The 21,104-nt window shown below is 33.9% G+C and overlaps 1 protein-coding gene across 3 annotated transcripts in view; it reads right to left on the reverse strand.

Annotated features, from left to right (window-relative positions):
* Positions 1-21,104, reverse strand: part of VPS13A (vacuolar protein sorting 13 homolog A) — a 107,459-nt gene that overhangs the window by 79,724 nt on the left and 6,631 nt on the right. For all 3 annotated transcript variants that reach the window (XM_059492794.1, XM_059492793.1, XM_059492795.1), the window contains exons 2-20: positions 19,167-19,210; positions 18,602-18,644; positions 17,621-17,716; positions 17,227-17,328; positions 16,448-16,557; positions 16,130-16,189; positions 15,138-15,197; positions 14,847-14,927; positions 14,358-14,415; positions 12,259-12,386; positions 11,941-12,047; positions 11,135-11,306; positions 10,703-10,765; positions 6,877-7,012; positions 6,198-6,292; positions 5,290-5,432; positions 3,782-3,983; positions 3,592-3,706; positions 600-736 (exon numbers count right to left, since the gene is read on the reverse strand). In XM_059492794.1, the coding sequence (XP_059348777.1) occupies positions 600-736; positions 3,592-3,706; positions 3,782-3,983; positions 5,290-5,432; positions 6,198-6,292; positions 6,877-7,012; positions 10,703-10,765; positions 11,135-11,306; positions 11,941-12,047; positions 12,259-12,386; positions 14,358-14,415; positions 14,847-14,927; positions 15,138-15,197; positions 16,130-16,189; positions 16,448-16,557; positions 17,227-17,328; positions 17,621-17,716; positions 18,602-18,644; positions 19,167-19,210 (1,952 nt within the window). The remainder of the gene's footprint in view (positions 1-599; positions 737-3,591; positions 3,707-3,781; positions 3,984-5,289; positions 5,433-6,197; positions 6,293-6,876; positions 7,013-10,702; positions 10,766-11,134; positions 11,307-11,940; positions 12,048-12,258; positions 12,387-14,357; positions 14,416-14,846; positions 14,928-15,137; positions 15,198-16,129; positions 16,190-16,447; positions 16,558-17,226; positions 17,329-17,620; positions 17,717-18,601; positions 18,645-19,166; positions 19,211-21,104) is intronic.

Raw genomic sequence — 21,104 nt, forward strand, 5'->3', positions numbered from 1 at the left:
AAGTCTCTTCTATTTTATTTCAAAGTATATTCCTTTTTTATAGTGATAAATTAGAATTTTACATACCTTATGCAAGGGAAAAGTCAAAAAAATAAATCATTATCTCAAACACACCCTCAATCTAATCCAAATTATCTTAAAAATTGCCAGTATGTTTACTTTCCTCATTTTAAAGTAAATTCAGTGATTAAAGGGTAAGTAATAATAATATGAAAAATGAGAATACCATTTAATCATGTAACAAAGAAGTTCACTATTTTATATTGTAAGGCAATGTAAAAAATTACTAGACATTTTCCACATAACAGTCCAAAGTATTATCAACAGTAGTTTCTTGCTAGGGAAGGAGTATTTTCTAGCAATTCTTTTGCACAGAACAAATCGGCTGAGAAGAGTTCAGTAACTTTTGCCTTGACTACAAAGCACTTTAAAATAAATACTTAATAAATACACTGCAAGAGGTACTCTCACTCTTGTAAGAGTAAGAGTAAGTACTATGGTACTGTTCATGACCATGAAACTCAAATTAAGAAACTGTAAATCAGGTAAAAAGCTGAATTATTATTTTCGGTAAATTACGTTATTACGTAAATACATACTTTAAAGCTACCAAGATCCAGCAGCAGTAAATTTGATGTATGGTCATAGAATCCTTTTTGTGGAACAATGATGTATGAAGCCATGAGGTTTATTTTGAGATCAAGAACTTTCTGGGTTTCAATAATATACAACAATCCTGAAAAAACAGTACAATTATTAAATACAAACAAACAAAAGAAATTCATACAGAACCTGTAGGATTAAAAGAAAGTGACAAAAAGAAAATCAGATCTAATTTTAATCAAACTCTATATGCTAAATAACTAAGGTACATATGCTCTTCATATTTCTTCTTTCATTCATTATAGACAGTGCTTAAACAAGCATCAAGTAGATGAAACGATGATAGGAAATAGTGCGACAAGTATAGACAACAATGTGACATATGCAAACTCAAAAATACTTCCCACTGAGCAGAGATGAAATTAGAGAAGAACTGGAATGTGAACTGCAACTCTGAAATTACTGAATTAACCCACTATGTTCCATAGATTCACAAATCTAATTACTCTAGAATTTCTTATTTTTGAGTACCCAACTACACTAGCCAAACTGTTAGTGTTTTTTGATACTGAGATACACAGGTTTACACTAAATGCTGACAAACATCTCCATCTTGAGACACTAAAGATATGCAAATATATGATCTTACAAACATTAAGTTCAAAAATCATGCAATTAGTTGGGAAAATCAGATATGCATAAGATTTGTGATCAAATACTGCTTTTTTGCTCAGCTGAAGAATGAATGGTATTGCTCCAAGTTAGATCTGGAAATTGCCTTATGATGTAGCCACAACTCATTAAATATCTACTGTTTACAACAAGCTGATGATCACAGAAGTAGAGACAATGAATTATGAAGATAACAACATGACAGTAAACACATCCACTGGTAAGAAAACAATTAAATCTGCTACATTATCAAAGGTTGCCCTGTCAGAGGAGAGCTAGGCTAGTCAGTAAAGCACTGGATGACAACTACATTTCAGGATTTGCAAGACAAAACAACTTGGAGTAACAAGAAGAGCAGGATTTTATCAGTTTGCACTGGCTAGCTGAATTTGAGTGATATAGAAAGGTCAAGTAAATATTTTCTCGTTTCTTTTATTTGGGAAAAAATGTAGTAGAATCCACAAACTGAGTTCTGGTAAACCAAGCTTTTTTAATGTTTTTTCATGCTGAAAATCATAACTACTCCAGTGTAGCAAGTTCCTTCTATTTTGCAGTTCACAGTTCCCCTACATTTTTCAGCTACCTTCTATTGCTTCAAAGAAAAGTGTTAAGAACTCATTCTTGAGGACTGCAGGTCTGAACATATTAATTATACTTCTATGTTTCCACTTTTCTTATTCTACCTCTGAGCTTAGCATAGTCTCCTGCATCAGAATATTCTGCAGATCAAATCTTTTTTCACTGGCAATTCTCTGAAACTCAGACAAGATTTTACAAGCAATGTACTGCATATTTTGAGACATTATTATCAAATTTTTCATTTGTGACTGGAACAAGGTTTTAGGTTACTCTGGACAACATGGCATTCTTGTGCGGGTATAAACAGTATTGGATATACCTCTACAGCAATGATATGATCAACTGGAATAAACACAGAGGACGATTTCGTATTTTCACAAAATATTAATTATGATCAACACCACTATTTTTGTTGCTAATGAGCAGAGAACCAAGCATATTATATATAAAGCAAATTTAAAATTTCATCTCAGAAATCAACAATGAACTGTTGTATCAATATAGTCAATATTGCTCAAGAAATTTCTGAAAGAAAAGACAAGGAAGCTGATAATTCTGGTTAATCTGATATTAGTCCTTAATTAAACAGTTCACTCAAAGAAGAACTAATGAATAAAAATACTATTGATGCTTGATTTCTCTCCCAATACTAGCCTGATAGAAGTAATCAAATAAACTTTTTGCTTGAGTTTTCTTAAATCTTCAGTATGCAGATTTTTCATATTTACAATTTAATTATTAATAGGTTATGAAATTATAAGAGGTTTAAGAAAACAGCTATTTTTTTTTTCCTTTTAAAAATAATTTATATATAATATCTCCCCTCTGCATCCACTCCCATCCACAGAAACAGGACACTGTGCTGGACACATCTCTGATTTAAAAAGCCTCAGACATCCTTACTGGAACAAATTAAGTCTACAGATCTCAGTGTCAGTCTTCACAGTACTCAGGACTTACATTCATGTCTTAAAATACAAGATCTCTAGAGATAAGCAGGATGAAATGAAAACTAGTGTAACAGCTATAAAACTGATGAGCTGGAAAGCAGATAAATACAGTTTATAGACCTTGAACTGAGTCAATCCAAATCAAAACCAATATTCATCAAGGAAGTCAGAAAATCAAAAACATCTATACAAAGGCATAATTTCCTGAGAAACAAGAAATCTGAAAAGGTTTCAGATGTTAACTTAGAAGATTAATATCTCAGAATCAGTATTTCAGGAGTATTAAATAACTAAGGCCTTCTACATACCAGATGAACAAAACAGAAGATGTAACAAACTCTTTTAACTCTGTATGGAGTAAAAAATACTGAAAGATTATCTATGGCTTTGGAGCATATTTTACAAATATTTCTACAAATAGAAACAGTTAAAGTTAAAGGAGATATAAACATTAAATTATTCAATACCTAGAATAAACATACTGCAATAAGATAGAATAATTCAACTATTTAGGTGGTGTGTTAGGAAGGTACATATGCTAAAAATACATATGCTAAGTACATATGCTCTTCATATTTCTTCTGAACCACTATAGACACTCCTCAAAGAAGCATCATGTAGATGAAATTATGATAGCAAATAGTGCTAACTGAGCAGGTGGTAAACACCTTATTTAGGTGTTAGAAAGCTATGACTTGGATGCACACATCTCCATAAAGATACACTCAGCACTCATACAATCTAAAATTTGTCTGAGTGTGCTGTGAGAAGAGCATGCAGCACTTGCCTGTTGATGTTTTTTCCCGGAATTCTTCAAGCTTCATCAGAGTTGCCGATGTCAATTGCTCTAAATGTACATCTTTTGGAGGTCTACAGAAATCCACTAAGTTATTTACTGTCATCTGTTAAAAAATAAGGTAAATTTACTATTAAGTAGGATTTTTGACGATTTATAACTTATTCAAATATTTACTTACTGCATCATATACTATTTCCAGTGGTTGTGATTCTATTCTAATCCTCTGATCTGCTTTCTCATCCAAAGGATTAGTCTCAAACATTATGCTTAAAAGTGAGGTATTGTCATCTGAATAGGCTGTTCGAGAAGACAGGAGACGGGGTGTACACTTTTCTTGAGACACGCCTGTAACTTCAAGTGAGGCAATTTTTGTTTCAAACCTGTACAGAAATGTAAGCACACTGTTCAGATGCAATATCCATCTGGCTAAGTACAATTACATGGAAAGAGTATAAAAAATTAGATGGAAAAAAAAAATAAAACAAACCAGTACAATATGTTTCTACCCTACCTTAACTATAAACAGCTTATTCTAAGGATTTAATACATACATCTCTGTGTTATATGTTTTCCATTTCATTATCTTTTGTGTCCATTAGCTGCCCCTGTCTAAGTACAATAGGGCATCTAACTTATTTCCTTCATATACTTTTCATGAGAGCAGGTGTCAGGGCAGCTAAGAGATTCTGCAAAGTTGCAAAATTCAAATGAGAATACTTTAGTGTGACTTCAGGAATTAGAAGGTGTATTTATAGTGGGAAACAGACATACAGAAGGGACAAAATGGTTCTGGCACAGAGAAACGAAAAAAACAAAGATAAATTGTCTAATTACTCCAAGAGTAATTTTTGGATCTTGGATTTTTTTTTCCACCAAAATGCTATCCACCTCTGCAACAGCTCTCAGTTGAAGATTTTTTTATCTCCCAACACTCTAAGAAAAATATTTCACAGTAAAAAATGTATTATTTTTTCACTTTTTCTTAGTACAATAGGATTGTCAGGGCCATTTAGATGCACAAGAGTACCAACAGAAAACACAGATGCAAAACCTTAGAAAAAATTCAACATAAAACTAATCAAGATCAATAGTATCTTAATATTATACATATATTATACTCATCTCAAAGTAGAGGGAACAAGGTTTAAAAGAGGAGGGTTACCTTCTCCCAGAATTTTTAAGTGCATTTGAAATAAAATTGAAATATTTCACTAGATGCTTTTCACTCACCTACTGAGAGCATAAAACAAAGGAAAAATCATCAGTTACATCTTTTTTCCACAAATCCAAAAGTGAACTGGGAACACAAGAACTTTTCCATCATGTTAAATGCCCACAAACAAGTGGTTACAAGATCACCCTGCTCAGGTTAAGTTTCAAAAGGAAACTTAACAGTCACTTTTCAAAGCAAATAACAAATTTGTAACTGGATTGTTTGCACATAACAATGACAAACTGAAAATAAAAAAAAAGGAGCATATCCATATTGGAACAAAAAGCTCTGGAGATGCAGAGAATTTGATCATGGGAAGAGTATCCATGATTTATCCCTCAGCCGCAGAACAACTTCACTCCAGACTGCAAAAGGAATGACACTTAAATATCATAACACAGTCTTAAAATGCCTACTATCGTCATCACCATCATTTCATGAGAGGCGAAACCAGTTTGATAGAGAAAGCTCACCTTATTGCTTGTGCACCTGGTCGTTGGGTAAATACCGTACTCAAGTCAGTTAATGCAAATTCTATTAGCTGAGGAGTTTGCGTGTTTTCTCTTATTGATATCGACATGCTTAATAAGTTCACAGAGAACTTCATGGCTTCATACTAGACATGCCAAAAAAAACAACATAGGAGTATAAAATACATTAATATCCATCTTGATACAACTTATGAAGAGATGAAAGCTACAACTAAGTTTGAAACTACTGCTTTTGCGCATAGCTCGTATCATAGCTGGTGTAAAAGTCTACAAAGAGGCAGAGTATCCTCACAAATATGAGTCTTTTATATCTTTACCAAATTTTGTGAAAAAGACCCTCTGATGCAGAGGTAGAAAGCAGCTCATCATATCATCCTTGGTATCATACAATAAGAGGATTTATCAGACCATCTCCGAATGGTTCAAAATGTTGCTCTTTCCCGGTAAAATCCTTGAATCATCTCTTTCTTTATATAATATATAATCACTTATTCTACCTCATCTACTATCACTCATATTTTAGATTACAGTGCACTTCCTGATTCTTTATCAAGATTCCCTAGTGCATTTTCTTAAAAAGCTAAGATGATATATTAATATACTTCAATATTTAAACTACAATACACTACATTTATTATCCTATTCTTGTTAGAGCAAGTAAAAATTTATTCTTTACTATTTAAGAATATCCAAAAGTAAGCTTTGTAACCACTATACTAAAACTGCATCTAAGGATGCAGAAAACTGGCATGCAGTAATTTCATTAAAAGGTATCAGAGCAATATTCAAATAGAGAGACAAAGCTTCAAGTAATTTAAAAGTGATTTCCTATCATCTTTGTAGATTTTTTTAGTAGATGAAGCTACACCATACAGCCAGCTATGACTTACTGATTTTGGAAGGGTTGGATCCACAGCTGTTTCACTATATCCAATTGCTGCATAAAGTTTAGCCTTCTCTTCCTGTGTCATCAGCTGTTCAAGACCTGTCACATTTCAAGAGGTTAGTTAAACTGAGTATAGAGATCTGAAAAATGCAAATACTGTTCTACACTTTTCTGTGCTTGGTAGCTCTACAATACAGAGTAGATACTGTCAACATTACTGTCCTGAATTAGCAAAAGAAAATATCCTTGGGTTTAAAGCCAAGTCTTGCAAATCTAAAGCATGCTTTAAAATGCTCTTATAATTTTTTCCTTACCTATTCTATTTCTTATCTTGCTAACAACAGAAGCAGCCTTTGTGATTAACTTTCTATGTTCCATAATCTTTACTAGGTGCCTCATATATCAAACATACATTTCACAAAATTTGCAAATTTTAAAATTAATGCAAGTAAAATTGTTTACATTCCATTAATTTCCACTGTATTAAACACAGCTCAGAAGGAACTATGGAGGAGTTGTATAATTGTATAACCTCTGTTACATGCAATTAATAAGTATATAAGCAAAAGAAAAGGCTAAGAGAAAATGCATACAGTAACAAATTGTTTACAAGTTCCACTGCTAGGTACATAGGACTCTAATAGATTCCTAGTAACAAAAAGAATACCAGTAAATTATCATACTTGAACCCTTTACTTCTTGGTTTTTTTCATCCTTTTTTCTACCCGACCAGCTCCATATCCAGCTAAACCAGCCACCAGAATTTTCATCATCCTGTTTTACTCCTGGTCTGTAGATTTTCAATCCAGCCTTGGCTGCCTTAAATTTAAAAAATACTCAGGTAAGTAATTTTCTTAATGCTTTTTTATTCATTTTCCTAAGAAAAATATAGACCCAGAGCAGCTCTAACATATCAAAAGATCATTAGACAAGCATTAAAAAGGCAAAATGTTTTTATTTAGTTTCCCTTCTAGTCACTTTTTCAAGTACACAGTGCATTATTGGACCAATTTTATTTTGCATAATAACAACCACCTTTAAGAAAGAACAGAGCATATAAAAGGTCAATAAACATTTCTTACATAGCAGATTTTCCCTCCAGCTTTCATCATAAAAATACCACAAAATTATATGCAACGGTTTTCTAAATAATTTAAAATACATATATAAGCAATTAAATAGCCATCACAGGCCAAATTTTACATTAGCCCTGTATTTTTCATTTCAAGATGGATACCCAAAGCAATTTAAAAAGTATTTACTCTCATAATACAGTATTTACTCTAACTATTCCTGCATGTGATACATATAGTTAAAATAGTAAGGAAGCCCTCCCTCCTCCCACACTCATTATTTCCACAACTACTGGATGCCCTATCTGATGCCAGTGATGATTCCAATACTGGGTCCTCAAAGGAAGTGTAGACTACATCCAAAATTGATCACTGAAAGTCTGTCGTGGGGATGGCAAACAAACACCAAGTGGTCCAAGAGACAAATTTGTTCTCAGAACTATAGTGATCCACACAAACTAACTTTCTTTGTGACTAATACAATCCAAAAAATACAATCATTTGCAAATAAGCCCTACATTTAAAGATACTGTAGTGGAAGTGAGACAGGAATCCCTTCTCAGCATGCTGCAACACAATTAGGAAAAAACCAGCTGACTATAAATCACTCCTCTGTAGGGACTTGTCATACCTACACACCTATTGGACAAAGGAAGGCAGAACTCACCACAAAAATGTAAAGGCTTCTGGATTTATACTATTGATTCACCTCAGAGAGATGATGCAGAATGTCAGTCTAACAACACAAAGCTACAAGAAGCTTGAAGAAATCCTCAAAAGTCCTCTTTATAAAGGTTATTAGGTTATAAACGTTAACCTTTATAAAGACTACCATATCAGCAAGCAGATGTTACAAAGTGAATGACCCAAATAAAAAATGGACAGGCCTTAGAAAAAATAAGGTTAAATCTGTGAGATCACAGATTTCTGGGATACTGAGGGGTTGGTGCTGAAGGACAACTGCCATGGAGAACAAGTGACGTTTAAAGCTATGACTCTTTCACATGTCTGAGGCAGAAGCAGGCACCAAAGCCCAGGGAAAGAGAGACTGCAGACAGAAGCCACTTCTGCAACAATGAAGAAAAAAAAATAATCTGTGCAGTATAGGAACTACAAAGATTTGCTGAAGAATCTTCTTGAACTTTCCCTCTCCTCCATTTACATTGGTTAAGTAACCAATGCAGTCATAGACTTAAAGCTTAATCAGCAAGGTAACTATTTTGACTAGAAGAGAGAACTACCTGAAAGATGGGTGTAGCCAGGTAGGTCAGCCTCTTGTTACTTCTCTCAAGTAACAAGCAAACTGAACATGCAGAAATAGCCTCAAGTTGTGCCAGGGAAGGTTTATATTGGCTGTTAGGAAAAGGATCTTCACTGAAAGGTTGCCAAGCAAAGCAACAAGCTGCCCAGGGATGTGGTGGAGTCTGTATCCCTGGAAGTACTTAAAAGGCACGTAGATGTGGTGCTCTGGAACATGGTTTACTGGTAGACATAGCAATTTTCTGTTAATAGTTGAACTTGGTCTTCCAGGTCATTTCCAACCTAAATGATGCCATGACTCTATCCTGCGTTCTCACTGAAGTGAATCCTAAAAGTCTGCCCTAGGCTGAAAGGGTAACATTTCTCAAGCTGATACAGAGACTTGATGCTTAGCTACTGAAGCTGAAGCTACTATTTGGTACTTAAAACACTTGCAATAAGAAGCAGAAGAGGTCTGAGGTTTGGAATATAAAGTTCTAGTTACAAAGTTGCCTGAAAATCAGCACTGTGATCAGGAAAGTGATTTCTGAGGAGCTTGATTTCAAGGTCTAGATAAAGTAAGTCAACTTGAAAGTCAACTCTTAGGGTATGATTTTAAGAAACAGAGAAACTTCACGAACAGCAGGATCATTTGCCTGGCTTTACTAAGCCCACATCTAATGGGTGCTCCTTTAAATACCTGGCAGACCTAAGGCTAACTGTCAGGATACCGAAGGAGTAGTAGATTTTTCTCTTCTAAATTCTTTGAATCTTTTTCAAAGATAACAACAAAACAGATGCAACCTGACAGATAGATGGAGACAGAACACAACTTAAAATCACTGTGACCTGATTTTCAATACTATGAAATATATTCAGATAATCAGCCAGCACGTCTTTCAAGATGTACTTCTAACATTTTTCAAATGCAAGACTAAAAGCCCAAACAACTGAAAATTCATTTTCTTGCAACCTACTTCTAAATGTTACAGACATGTATCTTAAAACTCAGGATTTGAAGGTACTCAGGAATGCAATATGACATTACCTTTGTAAGCAGCATAATCACACCGGGGGAAGGAAGGAAGTTGAAGGAAAAAGATAAAACCAAGACAAACTGTACACTACAAAATCAAATGAGAACTAAACCAGAACAAAACCTTCCACCACCCCTTGAAAAGCACTCCAGTTTGGACAAACAGAAGGCGAACAGTCATGAATGTTTCTTCTGGTTCTGTTAGAGCCTGAATAATGGGAACACAAGCATTCAAATGGGGGTGTACATACAGACAAATAGAAGGAAAAATCAAATTTACAGATTCCTCTTCAGAGTTTTAGGTTAGCAGCACAATATCTGCGACTGAAGCAATTGCATTTATACTATATTAAATATACTTCACATACCAAAACAACAAAAAAAAAAAAATCAAATTGCTTTCAAGCACTGCCACAGGCAGTAACTGAGCTTTATAAAGTTTATTAATGACTGCCCTCTTTCAGATTGTAAACTTCTTCTTCTGCTTACTTTTAGGTGCCTTAATTATTAATGGAGAAATATGACAGATTTCAGAAAAACTACAAATATTTCACTTCAGTGACCTAGAAAAACACTCAGACACTGTATGTATAACTAAGCAGTACATTAACCTAGGAAAACCAAGGCTAACAAATTAGTTGAACTACTCAAGTCACATTATCTTGCCTAATTGCACTAATCTTCTTAAATGTATTCTGCATTTGCTGTACTCTGAGTAACATTTGCAAAGAGAAACACTGCATCTCTTCTCAAAGAGTCAACATAGTACAGGTGATTGCTCAATGTAACACAGTTTCATGAAAAAAAGGAATAAACTAATAGTCTAGGCTGTTGTGAGGAGGGACAGCTTTTGGTGTGTTTCCATTTAACTTCCATTATCCTTTGGCCACATTCTCCACACAGATCTTTCCCACCAGAAATAGAAAGGGATTTATCCAAGCTCAGTTCATTTTGAAGGAAGAGCATATGGAGTTATTTAATTTTTGTTTAATTACAAGCTGATAAACTAACTATGCCTTATAATAAAAAACCATGAACAAGGAAAATTGAAAGACTGTATTGTACACAATTCAATCACCATAGCTAAAAGGCGTCTGCCTAAAATCTCCACAACCTTATGTTTCAGTTATTCATACACTCATTTAAATGATGCAATTTTACCTCCACTTCTGCTTGCTGCCTTGCTAAAGTGATGTTAAAAATATCCAAGGTCTTTTCAAATTCCTAGAAGAGAGATAAGACATTATTTTTGACAATTCAACAATTGTTACATTCCACAGCTAAGTTTACAGGAAACAACAGCAAGCACTTCAATTCGTGCAATCCAAGTTAATTCACTCAATCTGAAAACTTAAAACAAACCTGGAAAAGAGCAGCACACCAGCTTAAGCTGTTTTTCTTGCAGTTTCTAATTTAAAGATTCACCTCATATATTTGTTAATACTACTAACAAAGAAAGGTAGTGACAAGTTGCAAATATGGCCACTGAAAATTTTATTTTAACTTAGAAGTGATTGAGGAACATTTTAACATTTAAGTTTAAACAAGTATCAAGATGAACAATATTTAAGCCTTCAACAGAAAGATACTAACCTCCAACAACTTCAAGATTTCTTCACTAGGTTTTTTTGATGTTATCTTTGTTTTATACAACTCTTTATAGTTCTTCACTTGCTTCCTATGATGTGAAATATGTTCCCATGACCACATTTGGAGTTTAGGTTGAACATTTACTTTAAGGACGCCATCAATAACATATTTCCACCTAAAAGCAAAGACAAATGTATCTTAGCTTTCTTTCTTTTCATATATTGAAAAGACTCCTATAGCTTTCAGACTCTCTCTTAATACAAATTCAAGTTGTCAAGAGTGAAATCCCCAGACCAATAGCATGCTTCTGAGCTGAGAGATCTAAGAATTTTACTCTCTTTTCCCCATACAAAGTTGACAGATTGCTGTCAAATCTATGCATGCATGTGTGAGAGTAATAAAAATATATTTTTAAGGAATCTCCTGAAAAGAAATCAAATCCTTGCCATCTGTGTTGCAAAGGTTTGCCTGTTTTTAGGCAATAGCTATGTTCTTGTAGAGCTACTTAACATGTAACAGGGGGGGCTTTCACTTAAACAAATTTATGACACAAAAATACTCTGAGACTTAAGTTCCTGATAATGGTCTTTAAGAGTGCAATCACAGGTTTTCAAATACTGTATCCACAGCTTTGGTTTGATGAGGTCCTCCTCAACTTCCTACAATGCTAGCTTAAAAAGAATTGTAAAAACAAAATACCTCCTTTCAGAATGAAATGAGTTCTAATCTCCTTAAGAAAGGAGCAATTCCTTGGTAATTATTTCAGGTTAATAACTAACAAATTATTTTCAAAGTCTAAGGTTACCTACCATGTCTTGGCATTGTTGTGCACTGGAACATCAGGTCTGTACTTCCTATATGGCAGATTTCGAGTCATCATATCAATAGACTCAAGAAGCTCCATAACACTGAAGTACTAGGCAAACAAATTCAAACTGAGCATTATTATCTTTCTGACAACAACAGCTATCAAGCTTCTCTTTGAAGTGAAAATCAGTTTCAAAAAAAACCAAGACTAAGTTAATGGACTCCACATGTACACTATAAAATTTCAGATCACCTTTCTTAATTCTTGCAAACTAACTTTTTTACTACATTACATGTAACTTCAGAAAAATAACTGGTACCTGTGGCTTATTGAATTCAACAGTTATATCCTGTAAGTTTACATCCAGATCTATTTTCGGTGATGAAAAGTCAACATCAGATCGAGGATTCATAAGGAGCTTGGCTTTAGCGGAAATGGGGCGGAATACTAAAAAATACAAGTTGATATAAAAAGTGCAATCTAATTACTTCAGACTGCAATAAATTATACGTATACTTATCTTAAATTATGCCAGAATATTAGTTTTAGAATGCTAGACTTGAAAAACACGAACTGCACCAACACAACTTAAAATAGAACACAATCTCAATTTTCAGTTTCACTCTGGCAACATTTACCAAATTTTGCAGAGCACCACCACAAACTTTCCTGTACACTAAATTACATACAGATGTTTCAATAAATAGTTTACATTTGTAACAAATGAGATCATTTTGGTTCTGATACACTTATAATACAAGACAGTTCCAAATACAGCATTTATTTCACTACAGGAACTCTTACTTCTTAAAATTTGGTTGTTGTTGTTGCCATTACAAATGCTTTACTCTTTGATAAATTATACTCACAACAATGGTTAAAACCAAACACTCCATATTTCTAATTTCAAGCCCAAGTAAGCATGGAACAAAATCAATATGCATTCTACATAAAAGTGAGGTATATCACAAGAAAAAAGATCCAGAGCAGAACTATTTTATCTGTTCCAGTTTGGAAATATCAGGCTTTTGAGGCCCTGTTTAGTTCAATATTTTCATCTGTTTCAGCAATTGATCCAACAGTAAGAATTTTTATATTATCTGAATTCATGTAAATAATTTTTTTCAAATATGACTTCTTTCATCTCAGCAAAAATATTGATACATTACCTACATATCCAATATTCGAAATTCTCTGAAAGGTTCATAGTAGTGGAAACATGCAGTTTTGCAAGAAAAAAACATGACACTTTTAGCTACACCTCTATATGGTAGCATTTCAATTAATTTTCTCCCTATATTTAGCTTCCTAAAATTCATTTTTTTATGATTCTTATATATAAGTATAATGTTTATTTGTTTGTTTCTTTAAGTATAATATTTGTTTATTTACATGAAGTGATAAAATTGGACTTCATGCTTATTATCTTCCTATCAAAGTTTTAGACTTTTAAAGACTTATCTCAAATGGGACCAAATTTTCATTTACCACAGCACACTACCACAGTCAGCATCTCTGATGGCACTGCTGAATTTTAAGAGAATAAATCTTGAATCCTAAGCTTTACATACACCCATTTTGAACTTACCACATAAAGACTTAAACAACTTACAATGTTTTAATACTTGTTTTCTTGCAAAAAGAATCAAATCCAGCAATGAAAAAAGAGGGGTAAGGAATCAGAAAAAATTACTAAATAGTTCTCTGTCAGTCAACATAGAGACTCTTTTAGGGGAAGGTATCAGCATAAAACTGACAGTGCCTTTTTTAACCCTGGCTATAGAAAACTGAGGACTTTTTTGCTGGAGAACAAAGAAATGGCCACTTCCAAGGCCATTCAGACTTGTGAACAGTTTCTAAACAGTCACACAGATACACACGATTCCATGCAATGGAAAGCAAACTATCACCATTTTTGAGCGATGCCAATGTGATTTTCAGACTTAAGTAAGTAATACTCAAAGCAATATAACTTGCAATATTCCCACTAAAAAAAAAAAAAAGAAATTAATGTTTCAAAGTTGTGTGATTACTATTTCTACCTCTCATGGAAGAAAGATAGTTTGCATAAAGCAGGTGACCTCAAAAACATACTCAAGCTAATCTGAATTCACCAAACTTACACAGTGCATATGTTGTTGCTAAACTTCTTAAATAAAGGAATTAATCAAAAGATGTTAACAATGAGAATCTATGTACGACATTCCATTAGAATAATACATGACTCAAGACTCACTTTTATCAAGACTTTATTTATATACCTAAACAATACAGTATTCACTGTCACAAAGACAGTTACTCTTCCAGGCTTAAACTGCACTCCTTAGTAAAATCTTTGAGTAACAGACAAAGTGACAACCACTGAGATGAAGTAAAAATTACAATTAAAAATTAATACTACAATTAAATAACACTTACCAAAATCATAACCATCTGGAATCATGTTGTGGCTGGCAACTCCCTGTTTTAAGTTAACCTACACACGCAATGGAGTGAACAGTAAGTTGCACTTCTATTTCCAGATAAAGTTTTTAAAGTAAAAAATGTTAGCATTTTTAAACAGTTCTCAGATAATCCCTCTGGCTCAAAGTAAAATTCAAAATACTCATCTATGTTTTTAACAGAATGATATGTCTATACTTAGCTAATAAAAATCACTGAACAGTGGTAAGATGACCATCAATTGTCTAAATTCTGTTACTGGCACAAAACTGATTTTTTTAACTTTCTCAGATGAGCATTATACTTTCATCAAATAAAAGCATTAACATACACTGTTTTTTCCTAAAAAAACCTTTTAGTTACAAACAATTACCCAGGACACTGACATAAAAAGAAGCAGGCCTGAATGTGAAGCATGTTCTCTGCTTCCCAGTTTCAACTAGAAGACTAGATACACTATCTTACCAATGATTCATCCCAGCCACCATGGTAGAACATCTCTGATTTCACATTCCAATAAGCAAAAAGGTTATCCAGTCGCACAAGCTGAAAATACAACAGAACATATGCATTGTTATCCACAAATTTTAGATTAATAATTTGGATTTCACAAAGTCTAATGAATAAAAATGTTCAGAATGTTACTTTTGCTATAGAGTCTATACGGTTACATGTTTTCTTGATCGTACTTTCTGAAACTCTAATGCAGCTTGTTTTATTAGCAAGTCTCTCTTTAGCATACTGTCTATACTGTACCTTGTGGAACAACTTGGCAGTTTCATCATGTAAACAAGGATTCCAATTCTTATCTGAGGTCTGAAATGAGAATTAAACAAAAATACTCCAGTATCTATAGTCCACCAACATGTTATAACTGAAACAAACTACACAAAATGACAGTAACATGATTGTAATTAAATGCCATGGAAAATAATGGAATACAATCTTCTGATTTAAGATGATTAATGCATTACTTTAAGTGAAAGCTTGAAAAGGCTACTTCCTCCAAAAACATGTACATGTATGTACTCTGACAGGCTGTACACAAGAACCAAAGGTACTCTAAGATTCTGCTTTCATTATTGTAAGCTGTTTTCCTTTACACCAATAATATTTTTGGACAGGCTCTTTGGACAGAGATAAACAGGGAAAGAATTAATTTATAATTCTGGAAGCAAGCAATTTTAGTTTGACCCTAAAGAAGACCCTTTAATGTGCTTGGAAAAAGCATTCACAAAACCACCATTTCATTCAAGAAAGTAACATTTACTTAGGACATATTTTCTTTAAAACCAGCAGTTAAGACAGCAAAAACTACTGAATCAGAGCAACTCAGCAACCAACATACTGATCCTACTATATAGTCTTCCAGAAAAAAATTTCATACCATCTTGTGATTACTACTCTAAGCACCTTAAAGTGCAGTTCACAGATCAAAAAAAAAAAAATTAGCTCCAGTTGAAAAAAAATGTCATCTTTTTTTTTCTTTTTCCATTCCCGCCACTTCCTGTTATCAGCCAGTAACTTTTTTTCTTGGAGCTCAAGTCAGTTTCAGTAAAATATTCAGAATGAACAGCCCAAATATATTAAAGCGTATTGGAAACCATATTATTGTACATTGCTGATAATTACAGGTGTATTTTCCATTAGACAGTATGCTACCAGAAAGCACAACACACAAAAGCACAACTTCACCTATTGGTATATATTAACAAGTTTTTCAGATAAAAAGTGAGAAATAAAATTACCTGCAAACTTAGATTCTGAAGTGAAATCCCAAATGACAAGGGGTTATCACGATTTGTGATCTAACAGAACACAGGAAAAGACAAAAAAATAATTATTTCATACTCTACAAGCATATATTTGGCTAAGAATTTAAGTATCTTTACATTTTTGTCCAAGCTTTTTTTCAGTTTGCTTGGGTTTTTTTATCAAACTAATAAAAGTCCACAACTTCACTAGTATTCTCTCAGCATAAAAAGCAACTAGAAGAAATCAGACAGGCTCCCAATTGCATGTTACAGTGCACAATCCCTTACAGTAAGATATACAAAAGCACTTACATCATCTTCATAGCGAATATGGATGTTGGAAATTTTCAGCTGAAGATTTTTGATGACCTGAGTAACTAGCTTTTCTACAAAAGTGTCTTGTTTCTCTTCTTTTACTTTATCTATGTTAAAGGAAAACAATTTAATATTTTGTTTACATTCCAATATTTTCTTAATTAGACAAAACAATAACACAATACATTTAGCTTAAGTGTTTTCTATTACATTGTACTCCAGTTGTATAGAAACATGTTTGCTCCGTATAATCTACAAAATTTACACTCTCAGATTAGAAGGTTTCCTAGCTTTACTACCTGCAGAGTGAAGAATCAGATAGTTGAAAAGTATGACCGGCACCCACCAATACTCTAAGAGAGAAAATCATACTTCTTGGAAGTACCAGAAGTTGAATTTAAAAAGATTACAATCCGCATGTAATGAAGAAGAAATTGTAACAAACCTTTAAAAAGCTGTACTGGTAAAAATGCTTTGACACTGGAAACAAACTCTTTCTTATGAAAGAGGAAAGAAACTGTCAGATAACATGCAATAAAAAAAGCAGTATTTCAAAAGCCTAATTTATATCAGATCACATCAACGCTCAAAACTTTTTATTTTCAGAATGAATGCTGGTTCTGCAATACTGATGGCAATTATACCTAAAAATCATAACTAATAGGTTTTTAAGTAACAAGGAGAAAACAAGAATGTAGAAGACATTGACAAAATCTGCATCTTTCTGGATTAAAAAAAGACGCAGCATCACTTTCATTAGCTTTTCCCACCTTTACCTTGGTCAGCTATCTTCTGCTTTGCTTCTTCTATTCTCTGCAATTCCCTTTGTCTTGCTTCCAAGAACTGCTTGGCTTCTTTTTCAGCATCATATTTTATGGCTAAACACATAAAGCAAAAATGCATAATATCAAAAAGCCTTATATATTTTTTAAAGATACTGTTTCAAAAGCTGTAATTTTTGTGTTTTTGTAACAGTTACATATAACAGTTACATAGCAAAAAAATTAGATGATGAAACCTCAGTTACTGAAAGACTTCCACCCCATTATTTAACTGTAATTGCTAAAAGTATCTGCTAAGAATAAAGCTCACAAAAACAGTATCAACCCATTCCTGATAATTCTGAAACCTCACCAATCCATAGTCACTTCTTCCTATACATTAACTTACTGGCTGTGGGCACAATAAGCAAATAAACTCCATCAAGGACTGCCTCAACAGGTTGAGTATAAAGGTTTTGCCATGGAATCTGTAGGTTAAGCTGACCTACAAACACAAAAGAAAAAGGTTGAAGTATACAATTAAATAGCTGGCTGGAAAAGAAATGCAAAGATAATCGATATTAAACACAAAATCTCTTTAACAATTATTATACTGGACAGAAATTACCCCAGTGCACCTGAGGCAAAAGATGCCTCAGCTGAGTTGTATTTTCTTACAGAGACAACATGAGATGTTTTTCCATGATTAAAACTATCAAGTCTACAGTCTTTCTTTATTTCTTTGAAATACACTCCTCCCTCTTAACAGCAATGTCTCCCTCCTTGAAAATCCACTGCAGCATCTTCAGAAACAAGAAAAGCAGATGGGCAGCTCACACATCATCAGTCAGCTAAATACTAGGTTTTGTGAACACAGGGATCTTGAGGTTAAGTGCCTCCCAAGTGCAAATCTTAATAAAATACTAAATCAGTCACAGAAAACACATTATTCCAGGGTCAATTGAAAGGAAGCATATGACTTTAGACTTAGTTTACTTTAAGAAACCACTTTTACAAGACAATCGACTTGCAAAAAGAAAACATTTTATTTTAGCAAAAACAAGGAAGGAAGGAGAAGAAAAGGCAAGTGAAAGGTAAAAATCAGTTGTGGAGTCTTGTAAAGACAAGGAACAAGATCCAGTCCTGCCAATTGCTCATCTTTGCAGTGTTGGGCTATTTTCTCATTAATGTTGAGATGATTAAACAAGTATACTTTATTGAAAGGAGCTTCCTCAAAGTTTCTTTTCAGAAGAGACAACTTCAGAGTTCACAAAGTATACAAATCAAGAAACATATGGAAATTACTTGCTTAGGATGCCTAAAGCCACTTGCAAGGAAAGGTAGCACTTACAGAAACTCCTGCATGTGTACAAGATAAAATGCAACTTACTAATATGTCCTGCTTTAACTTTAAATGGCACATCCAACTGACTCTGAAAGAAAGAGGTTTAGAAAATTTAAGTTCAATTCAGCAACCTGTGATATGTTCCAATGCAGGATAAGGTCTCATGATAACCTTAACAAGCTTACCTGTCAACCCTAGAAAAAAAGAAGTCAGTATAATGAATAAGCAAGCATTTGGTTACCAATTTAGACTGTTATGCTATGTTAGGCTAAATACATTCCCAAAAACAAAGTTCTAGCTTCATGAGCTATAGCAAAAAAATAGGTCTTTCAATATTGCTCTTGACCTAAACACATTCCTTTAGCAATTGCTGAGAGCTCTCTTAGGGAAAAAAAAAGGTATACACTTTGCCCTTTAAATGTAATCTCAAATTAATCAAATAATCTATATAGGTGCAGAGAAAGCAAGTCAGTAAGCTTCCACTTAAAAGAAAGTGTCATCTAAAATAAGAATCAAAAAATGCACAATAAACCCATTAAGCCCATTAAACACATAAAACATAGCTCAGGAATAATTTTTGCAAGTATTATTGTTATTTTCACTAGCTTACCAGTGCGTTTTCTTTTATTTCCAGATTTTTCAGTGCTACAGCTCCTAAAAGAAAAGAAGCCAACAAGAAAAACTGGAATAAGCAAAGTGGTACACACTGCAAGTCCCAGAGTCTGAATCAGTGGGTTACAGAAGCCTAGAAGACAAGGGGCCTAATGTCTCAAACACAAATGGAGGACAGCAGTGGAGTCAACAAAGATTAGTTGGTAAGAACATGTCATGAGAAAGAATAGGATGTGGCAGGAAAAGGTGGCCATACAGACATAAGCCAGAAATTTTCTTGGACAAAGGTCTATGTTCCGGCTCCTGAAATAGAGCATAAATCAAGGAATGAGGTCAAGAAGTAGGCATAGACTATCAACCTAAGGTCAATCCAGTATGGAGGGAAGACCTCTGACCCATTTCCAGAAAGGTCTAGAAGAACAAACTGCAAGTGATAACTCACTTGCACAGTAAACAAGCAAATTAGCTCCACAGCACAGAAATCTTAACTGTGTAAAGGTACCCAGAATCAAACCTGAACACACATGTGCCCCAGGACCATGGACACTCCATCCGCTGCACTGATGCTGGAGTCAGGACTGCCGATGTTCCCTCCTTTCTTTCTCTGTACCACCCTTTAATCTCTGTGTCTCTCCTCTCTTTCACCCATCCCTTATCCAAGATTTACTACCATGTGTTTATACTATAAGAGACTAATTTACACAGACTTCCACACTGTGCATATAATTTATTAGCAAAAACTTCTTAAGTTTTTACAGACACACTAACTTCTGGTGTTCCTTTTTGACCACAGGTATCTACAAATTTTGGGTGGTCCCTTCCCCCTCACAGTGGGGCACCCCAGTGGTCCATGACCTATGGTTCCCAAAACTTCTACTGTGGAGAGATTCACAGCCTACATATCAAATAGCCATTAAAGATGATTAAGACCATGAAAGATGATTAATCATTCCACAAAATAATATCCGAGATTGTCTCATGGCACTTGCATGTCCATGGAAACAAACTAAAATTACTTAAAGTAAAGATGCTGGAAAATCTTGTCTCAATTTTGTAAGAACCCATTTTGAAATCTAAAATTAGCCTCTTTTTCCTCAACCATCTGTTTCCTATCCTTGTAGAAAACTAGCAACAGTAAAAGTGAGTGGAATTTTAGCCCTCAAAAGATCTTATTCTTGCCAGTTTTATTTATAGGCCTACAAAAATTCACAGGGAGTATTTCAGTAATCTAATTTTTAAGGAGAGAAACTCAGGATTCTGTGAACAAAGAAAATTTAAATTGCAAGATCAGTTTTATAATATACTTTACATTAAACACTTGCCAGAACAAAAGGAATACTTGCACCAGAAAACTCATAACTTAAACATGCACACAGTCCAATGAAATGTCTTCTGCAAAATCTACAAGAAGAATGGAGCTTCTGTGATGGTTACTTTCAAACTAGTTACATGGCATTAACATATGCACATGGAACAGACATCTGATACAGCTGAGCAGGGACATAAATGAGATTCCAGAAACCAGAAGCAGATTACAGGCCTGGAAAAGAATACAACTTGAGGTTGCAAACAAAGATTGAATTGACCAAAAATGCTTTTCCTTCGGGATGCATGTTAGAAACAGCAAAATGTATGGGGAAATAGGAGCTCCAATTGCAAGAATATTCTTGCAGTTATATAGCGCTAATGGCAATCAACAACTGTTCAAATACCACCAATTTTGGGAAACTGGACCCAGATCTCAAAAACATACACACTAGAAGAATTGGCTCAAGTTGTTGAACTCATATGGAAGAGATGATCAGGTAAACTAATCCATCCATCTTATAGCACTCACAAAATACTACGAAGGTTTTAATGTTTTAATTTATTCATTGCAGTAATTTATAATCACTTTCCAGTAGAAGTGTATACATCTGACATGTGCTAACATCAC

The sequence above is a fragment of the Ammospiza nelsoni genome, chromosome Z (assembly GCF_027579445.1).
Source record: "Ammospiza nelsoni isolate bAmmNel1 chromosome Z, bAmmNel1.pri, whole genome shotgun sequence".
Taxonomy (NCBI): Eukaryota; Metazoa; Chordata; class Aves; order Passeriformes; family Passerellidae; genus Ammospiza; species Ammospiza nelsoni.